This window comes from Diadema setosum, chromosome 8 (genome assembly GCF_964275005.1).
Source record: "Diadema setosum chromosome 8, eeDiaSeto1, whole genome shotgun sequence".
NCBI classification, from domain to species: domain Eukaryota; kingdom Metazoa; phylum Echinodermata; class Echinoidea; order Diadematoida; family Diadematidae; genus Diadema; species Diadema setosum.
The window spans coordinates 39,087,188-39,096,548 of record NC_092692.1 but is presented as its reverse complement, the minus strand read 5'-3'; the positions used below and the strand labels follow the sequence as shown (position 1 = coordinate 39,096,548).

General features: G+C 37.6%; 1 protein-coding gene across 1 annotated transcript; it reads left to right on the top strand.

Annotated features, from left to right (window-relative positions):
- Window positions 1-2,394: 2,394 nt before the first annotated feature.
- On the top strand, window positions 2,395-8,886 carry LOC140231536 (uncharacterized). The gene is made up of 6 exons (XM_072311671.1): window positions 2,395-2,464; window positions 3,889-4,194; window positions 6,381-6,497; window positions 6,978-7,094; window positions 7,823-7,932; window positions 8,434-8,886. The coding sequence occupies exons 2-6, from the start codon at window positions 3,915-3,917 to the stop codon at window positions 8,503-8,505; spliced, it is 696 nt and encodes a 231-aa protein (XP_072167772.1). The 5' UTR covers window positions 2,395-2,464; window positions 3,889-3,914; the 3' UTR covers window positions 8,506-8,886.
- Window positions 8,887-9,361: the final 475 nt, after the last annotated feature.

Here is a 9,361-nt window from a genome sequence, read left to right as displayed (position 1 = left end):
AAAAACGTCGCGTTCAGTGCAGGATTCATCGGCACCTGGTGAGCAGCGAAAAACTTTCCTCTCCATTCACTGCTTTAATGGCTTCAAATCAACCTGTGCCAATGATATTTGCTTAAGGTCATCACAAAAAGACGACACCTCGAAACCTATTTTATTAATTACACGTAATTTATTTTGTAAGACATACAGAAAACGTTCACAATTTGCTTTATTATAATGCTTGCCTCACGATTATGGTCATATAGAAATGGATGCTAGAGATTTGTGTAGACCAATGGAAAGTTCAAATGATGTTTTGTATGGTGGTGTCCTGCGTAATTGTCTGAAAGGTTTAAATGTTTCCTTGCTTTGTTTCATATTTTCATTTTATGTACATGTAATCTTTTGATTTGAATACTTCTTCGCATTTTTATTGTCTCATAATGTTATGCAATATGTAGTAAATAATGTTTTTCTATACATTGTATTTTTATATCAGGTTTTTATGTTTGACAGAATGTATTAGTATATTTCGCTGTGATGTTATTATTTGTGTTCAGGGTCCTTATTGGATTTCTCTTCGTGCTGTCATTAATTGGAACCATCGCAGACAAATATCTCAAGCGCAAGGAAGCTTCTGTGGCCAATCTCCAATCTAAACCAACCTCAAACAGTCTGACCCTTGATGAAAAGTCACGTGCCACACCGAATAACTATGGTAGCACAGACATGATTAATACTTCGGCTGAGGGAGACCAAGGGTCAAAGGTCGGAAATGGAACAAGCGGAGATGATGGCAAATCTGATCTGTGTGTCACTGTGGAAGACGGAAAGGAAGTGACAACGGTAAGCTTCCACACGTCTGTGAAGGCAAATTTAGGGGAGCAGTTTAAAGGGATGGTACAATATACATGAATGTAGTTTAGATTTAGATGGGAATTCAGATTTTAACTTCTTGCGAGATGATTAGAAACACGTTACATGAAATATTATAGAGTAAACAATGCTGACAGGAATTCAAAATTTTATGAGAATTTGCTTTGAATAATAATAATAATAATAATAATAATAATAATGATAATAATAATGATACATTACATTTGTAATAGACTAGTTTCATTTAAAATTCCCTCCCCTAACTTAGCATATATTTAATCTTCTGTAGGTAATATGAAGTTCTTCTTTGGGACCTCACCCTATACATAATAGGGTTCTTAATGTCATGATGCCTGAGAGAGGAAGAAGAAACTTACCGAAAGAAACTGACTAAAAGGTATAGTTTTCCTTCTTCCCTCGAGGTGTCAGAACCTGGAACCATCTGCCAGGACCTGTTGTCGAGATTATCGACCCATCAGCACTCAGAGAGGCTGCTCCTTTCTAGTCATCCAAGTGAGGCAGGTTTCTCCTTGATGTTGGGTCACACATGCTTAAATAAGCACAGAGGCATCTTTTCTACTTCCACTGCACTTTTAATGTACATTATTTACACTTGAAGAGTTTGTTCGCCCCCCCCTCCAAAAAAAAGATAAGTCCATTTTGTTCAATTCTTTAAAATCAGAATTTTTCGTTACACTCTGTAGCCGTAGAACGCGAATGATGTAGAGATCATATATGAATGTCGGGTACCTACGAAATAGGTTTAATTTTAGAAATCTACACAAAGAGGAAGATTTTTAAATTTTGTACTTTTCAACGTGTTTTGTGGCAAAAGCCGGTAGGTCTACTTCTCGTTTTGTTGCAAAAGTCAATAAGTTCACCCATCGCGGTATAAAATCGGTGCGTTGCAAGTCTTCTCAAGTTTTTAACAATGCTCATGAAGTTTAGCATACACTCATTGGTTTTGCGATGGAGATGTGCAAGACATTTTATTTTTTCGAACGTATTGGAAACTGCGTTGACATGGTGATGGCATATCATGGCCATAAATCACGGAATAGCTTTTGGTAATCGAGGTACTTCTGCATTTTCGAGCAATTATCAGAAAATTTGGCGCGTTAATTGACCTTTGGTAAGTGTGTAAGTCACATTCTTTCATGGCTCAAAAACTGCATTGCCATTGTAACAGCATATTATACGGCGATTGATCGTGAAACTATTAGGGATCAAAAAAAGTGCAAGGCATTTTTCTGAACGTGTTGGAAACTGCGTTGCCATATCATATCGTCGGCGACCATCCGAACCGTCGTATATGTCAAAATTCGGTAAATTTTTCGAATTTCAGATTTTGCCGTTTTAAGAAAGCCCAGCACACACTCTTTCTACTCACAAAATTTTGAAACCGGATTTTGTGTTTTTAACAGAGAAATTTGATATACGTCATTTTGCCTGAACGCGAATTGGCTGAAGGCGTTCATCCGAACCGACGTATCGCTATACGTCGGTTCGGGTGGTCGCGAATCTTCGAGTCGCGTTCAGAGAAGGTGTCGTATCGCCAGAACTGGCAGAAGCAGACGATGGAGCGTCAACCGGACCCTCCCCAGGACCGGTGAGTTTTACAATGAGTAGCTATGAGATCATGGAATTTCAAATAAAATGAACAGACCCAGGCAAGTTCTATCCGTAAGATTGTCACTTGTCAAGATAAATACGCAGATTGTCGTGGGTTTTCCAAAATATTTCGTTTTGTTGTTAGGTGTAGTCCTGTGTATAGATAAATATGTGGGTACAAAGGGATACTCTATACATAGTAATCAGTACAGTTTAGTAGGGTTTAAATCATAGACCCTTTTAGTCTAGAAAAACAACGTTCACAATGATCTCGTTGGGTTGGCTTTATGTGCTTATGGTCCATATAGGGTGAGTTGTTTGGGAATTACCACAAAAAGTACGAGATTACTAGTCGGACGAGTCTAACAAGTTACGTGGTCACAGCCAACAGCAACAGAGCGGCTAATCGCTGGTTCATCATTGAGTGAAGGGCCCTAGAGTTCTGATGATAGGTTCTATACTTACTTATATATCTATGGCCGATTGAGCCCCAAGATTGCAAACACACACAAAGAAAAACACCCAAATCTGAGTGTAATGTATCTCATGTGAATTTGCCAATGTAAGCCAAGGAAGGAGCTAGTAGAAGCCGAAGGGCCTATACTGGCTATAGGCCTAGTAAATATGAATAATTTCACCAACGTCTGTAAATTTATCTGATAGGCCTACTAGGATTCCTGGGACTCTAGGAGTAGGATTAAATAATGCTGGCCCATAAATACATATGTGTTGTTCAGAGATCTAGGCAACTGCAAAAGCTTTGTACGGGTACCAGTACTGAGTATGTTTTTATCGCATGCATTTTTATGTCGCTGTGAGTGCCAAGTCTCCATAATATTGAAATCACTGCAATGAAGGCTTTATCAGGGCTGCCAACTCTCACGCATTGAGCGTGAGACTCACTCATTTTGGTCCTTTCTCACTCTAAAACTTTATTTCATTTGCATGCATTTCTATTGATCTCGCTCATTTTGACTCCTGAATTATAGCATTGGCCTATGGGAGTCTCACTCTCAACTAGTTTCCAGTGTTGGCATGCAGCCCTGCTTTAGTGTATTAACAGGCCAGAGGGCAGTACTTGAGTAAGCCCCTCCTGTGATATCTAATAGTAATACACTGATGTTCCACTACAATTAAAATATATAAATTTAGGTCTAAATGCAATGTTCCAATTGTCAGATCTAACCTAGCTATAGGCTATAGGTGCCCACACATTCTAGAGGGTAGTTTTGCAGTACCATAAGCACAGGGAATCTTCGCCCTCTATCCGTTTATAGTATTATGAGTTGAATTGTGCTTTTGCATTTTTATGATCAATGTAAAAATAGACCACTAGATAGACTTGAGGTAAAACATTTCTGCTAAAATTAAATTTTTTTTTAATACACTTGTAGTGAATGTTTTTGTTTTTGTTTGTTACAGGTCTTTGTCCTCAGGGAAACCACCAGATGTTGAAGTCCTTTGGGACAAAGATGGGTACGAGGAATACCGTAGCTGTTGATCAGCTGAAATTCAGGAAGGGCAGCTTCCCACGACTTGGAGTTCGTGTGTCAATGCGATGGCACAGGAAACTGTGGAAAGGCACAGTTACTGCTGTGTACAGGGGAGAGAATTCTGAAAGCAGTAGCGATGATGGAAACACGAGCACCGTACTTGGCGTAGACAGCAGTGACGAAGATGATACTTCTGATTATGACGATGATGACAACATTTACCGGGCGAAATTAGGTAAGATTGAGTGCACACAAATTAATACATACTTGTAGTAAAACGTATGGACAGTATACAGTGTGTGTGTTTATTCAATGCCTCTAATAACTTCATAACTGTGCTGCAATGTTAGAAGTAGCTTACTTCATACTGCATGAATGCATTTAAGTAGGGCCTGGTATATTACATTTTCATGGTGTCAACTCATATACAGCACAACCTGGTATACCATGTTTTCAAAATAAAGACATGAGCATGTACTTGTGTAGCTTTAATTCATGTTTATTTGGGTTATGCCTAAAAAAAAACAAAAAACAAAAACAAAAAAATTTAATGAACAGATACTAGACCTTCTATCAGTATCTTTTCTTTTTTTGTGTCACATCTGCTTGTATTTTGTGTTAGTTACTTTTTCCAATTTCATAATGCCCTTGTTTTACCGCAAAACTGAAGATCTATGTGTGTAGCCAGCCAGGCCGAGTTTAAAATTTTTTGACTTGCTGACCCCATTCGGGTGCCCTATACGTAACAAAAGAGTTTGTAAGCCTATCAGCAAATGCTATTTTTGTGCCTCACTTCCAATGATGTTTTTGTGTTCTTCATAAGCACATGCAATTGACTGTGGAAAGAGGATGCATGTACCGCTTGACTGCTTTTGCATTTAATGCAGATCACCAGTCTGTCTGATCTCTGCTGATGGGCAAAAATAAAACTCTTGTTTGTGGACATTTACATAGGGTTATGTGACAAATGTGGTATTAAAAGGTTAATCTTAATATAAAAAAATGAATTCAACTTTTAAAAAAATATGATGTTAACAGTGAAAAATATATGCACTGTGTATATTTTGTTTTCCTCATTTAAAGTTGGCATCAAAAAGGACATCATCTACATTGAAGGAGCACCGTTAGATCCATCCCAGCAGAATGTCAGCTCTGACCAACTTCTCAATGGTGAGTGTTTGTAAAGCCTTAATCTTGTTCAGAAACCCAAGCAGATATGGTTGAATCAATCTTGTTGGAATATCAATGACATCAACTATACACAATCAAAGAATGTACCATCCTGGCTACCATGTACCAGTGTTTTTTGCAGTTGTCAGGGGTGGGACAAGGAATTCTGTAAATTGGGGGGGGGGGGGGGGGGGACCACACGGACATCTCCAGTTTTTCTCTGTTTATTTTTTGTTTAAAAAAAGGGCATCTTAAACCCCATGTGTCCTTGCGCAGATCCACCATGGGTTGTAATCTGGATTACAAAGAAATGATAAAGTCAATCTTTCAATAAATGTGATTTTAAAAAGAATGTAGTATTTATGCACCATGTGTATTTTCTTTTTCTTTTTGTTTTCTTCATTTCCAGTTGCCATCACCAAGGACATGGACTGCATTCACGAGATACCAATACCAGAATTGAACAACGAAGCACCATCAGATCCATCCCAGCAAAATGTCAGGTCTGACCAACTTCTCATTGGTGAGTATTTGTAAAGCCTTAATCTTGTTGGGAAACCCAACCAGATATTGCTGCAGTAATCTTGTTGGAAAATCCATTAGTAATTAAGATTGAATTATGCTATTGCTGTCTTATAAACTTTAATAGCAATTAAAAAGGATGACATAAACTACACACAAGCAAAGAATGTATTATCCTAGCTACGATGTACCAGTGTTTTTTTCAGTTGTCAGGGGTGGGTCCAGGAATTCTGTGAAGTTGGGGGGGGGGAACCACATGCATGTCCTCCAGTTTTTCTGTTCATTTCTTTTGTTAAAAAAAATAAAAATAAAGGGTATCTTACACCTGATGTGCCCCACATGAATCAACCACTGGTTGCAATCTGGATGACATGTTATCCTTCTTGTCATATTGTAGCAAATGGCTAACACACAACTGGAGAATGAAGCTTGTCTGCCAATTGTACTTGGACCTTCCAAGCAGAGTGATAATCTATGAGCAATTTTCAAATGAGGATACATGTACCGTTTGACTGTTTTTGCATTAATGCAGATCACCAGTCTGTCCGATCTCTGCTCATGGGCAAGTCTTGTTTATGGACATTTAAATAGGGCTTTCTGAAAACTGTGGTATTAAAAGGTTAATCTAAATAAAAAAGAATTTAAAAAAATTCAATCTTAAAAAAAAAAATCAGATAGAAACAATAAAATAAACATGGGCTATGTATATTTTGTTTTCCTCATTGACAGTTGGCATCAAAAAAGACATCAACTGCCTTCCTGAGATACCAATGCTAGTATTGAACAATGAAGGAGCACCGTCAGATTCATCCCAGCAGAATGTCAGGTCCGACCAACTTCTCACTGGTGAGTGTTAGTACAGCCTTAACCTTGTTGGGAAACCCAACCAGATATTGCTGAATCAATCCTGTTGGAATATCCATTAGTAATCTGGATTAAATGACGCTATTGTTGCCATATAATAGCAAATAAAAAGAATGACATCAACTATACACAAGCATAGAATGTAGCATCCTGGCTCCCATGTACCAGTATTTTTTGCAGTTTTCAGGGGTGGGTCCAGGAATTCTGCAAATTGTGGGGGGGGGGGGGGGACCACACGCACGTCCTCCAGTTTTTCTCTGTTAATTATTTTATTAAAAAAAAGGGGGCATCTTAAACCCTATGTGTCCCCGCATGGATCCACCATGGGTTGTAATCTGGATGACATTTTGTCCTTTGAAAGAAATGATAAAGTCCATGTTTCAATAAATATGATTTCTTTTTAAATGTAATATTTATGCATCATGTGTGTTTTCTTTTTCTTTTTGTTTTCTCCATTTCCAGTTGCCATCACCAAGGACATGGACTGCATTCACGAGATACCAATACCAGAATTGAACAACGAAGCACCATCAGATCCATCCCAGCAAAATGGCAGCTCTAACCAACTTCTCACTGTGAGTATTTGTAAAGCCTTAATCTTGTTGGGAAACCCAACCAGATATTGCTGCATTAATCTTGTTGGAATATCCATTAGTAATTAAGATTAAATGATGCTCTTGCTGTCTTATACACTTTAATAGCAATTAAAAAGGATGACGTAAACTACACACAAGTAAAGAATGTAGCATCCTGGCTACCATGTACCAGTGTTTGTGTTGTCAGGGGTGGGTCCAGGAATTCTGTGAAAGTTGGGAGGGGGGGGGGGACCACTGGCACGTCCTCCAGTTTTTCTGTTCATTTCTTTTGTTAAAAAAAGACAAAAATAAAGGGTATCTTACACCCGATGTGCCCCACATGAATTAACCACTGGTTGCAATCTGGATGACATGTTATCCTTCTTGTCATATTGTAGCAAATGGCTAACACACAACTGGAGAATGTAGCAATTGTACCTGGACCTTCCAAGCAGAGTGATAATCTATGAGCAATTTTCAAATGAGGATGCATGTACCGTTTGACTGCTTTTGCATTGATGCAGATCACCAATCTGTCCGATCTCTGCTGGGAAAAAAAACCCTCTTGTTTGTGGACATTTACAAAGGGCTACCTGAAAATTGTGCTATTAAAAGGTTAATCTTGGTAAAAGAAATGATAAAGTCAATCTTTCAATAAATATGATGGAAAAAAATGAAATGTTTGTGCATCATGTGTATTTCTTTTTCTTTTTGTTTCTTCATTTCCAGTAGGCATCACCAAGGACATGGACTGCATTCAAGAGATACCAATGCTAGTATTGAACAATGAAGCACCGTCAGATCCATCCCGCAGAATGTCATCTCTGACCAACTTCTCACTGGTGAGTGTTTGTAAAGCACTTAATCTAATCGGGAAACCCAACCCAGATATTGCTGACTCAATCTTATTGGAATAACCATTAGTAATCCGGAATAAATGATGCTATTGCTGTCATATAATGACAAATATAAAGGATGATATCAACTATACACAAGCATAGAATGTAGCATCCTGGCTAATATGTACCATTATTTTTTGCAGTTGTCAGGGGTGGGTCCAGGAATTCTGTAAAGTGTGTGTGTGTGGGGGGGGGGGGGAGAACCACACGCACGTCCTCCAGTTTTTTCTGTTGATTTTTTGTTCAAAAAAACAAAAACGATAAGGGCATCTTACACCCCATATGTCCACGCATGGATCCACAATGAGTTGTACGGTAAGCTGGATGACATCTTGTCCTTTCAAAGAAATGATAAATTCAGTCTTTAAGTAAACATGATAAAACAAATGTAATATTTATGCACCATGTGTATCTTGTTTTCCTTTTTGTTTTCTTCATTTCCAGTTGGCATCACCAAGGACATGGACCGCATTCAAGAGATACCAATACACACTTTGTACCAGAATTGAACAATGAAGCACCATCAGATCCATCCCAGCAAAATGTCAGCTCTGACCAACTTCTCACTAATTATTGCTTGCCTATGGTGCCTACAGTTGTTTGTGCATGCAAAAGCAATTTGGTCTATGTATTCAAATTTTTGATAATTTATCACTCCGCACTATCTCCCCTCCCCACCACAATTCTCCATGTTATGATTTGTCTATTCTATAGCTATTAAATATTCGATGATATCACAATAAGCTTTGATACTTTCTTTAACAATAAGTGTCATATTTTTTAATGTGAAAGATGTACATGTAACAGCTTTATTCCTCCTTACAAATGTGATTTGATTTCTGTAGGACCATTGCGTAGATATTACTGTGATATCGAAATGAACGTACAATCACAAACATGCACATAATAACAACTCAAATCATACTCTTTTTTTTAGCCCTAAGACCTGAGTTATTAGAGATTCACTAATATTAAGAGGAAGTTGGCCTTCTGCTTTAAGCCATTTCCATCTGATGAATGTTTCAGAATGTTTTTCAATATAAACTGTATTGTGTACAATTTTCTCATGTTAAAATCGGTTTAACAATTAATTTAGATCAATATCTATTTAACCATTCTGTAAATTCAAAAAATGTTAATGAAATTTTACCATTGTATTTAAGGACATGTTCATTCCTTTTCTTTTCTTTTTTGATGTGAGATATGGATTGATTTTGAAATGAATATTTCTGCATTTTAATGCAGCCTTGTCTCAAGACTCATTTTCTTTGTTTTGTTTTTTCTCTTCTATGTACTGTGATCTCATATCGTGAGGAAATCATAATATTATGCACACTAAAATGTCAGCATATATAATTGGAAGTGAAATGAT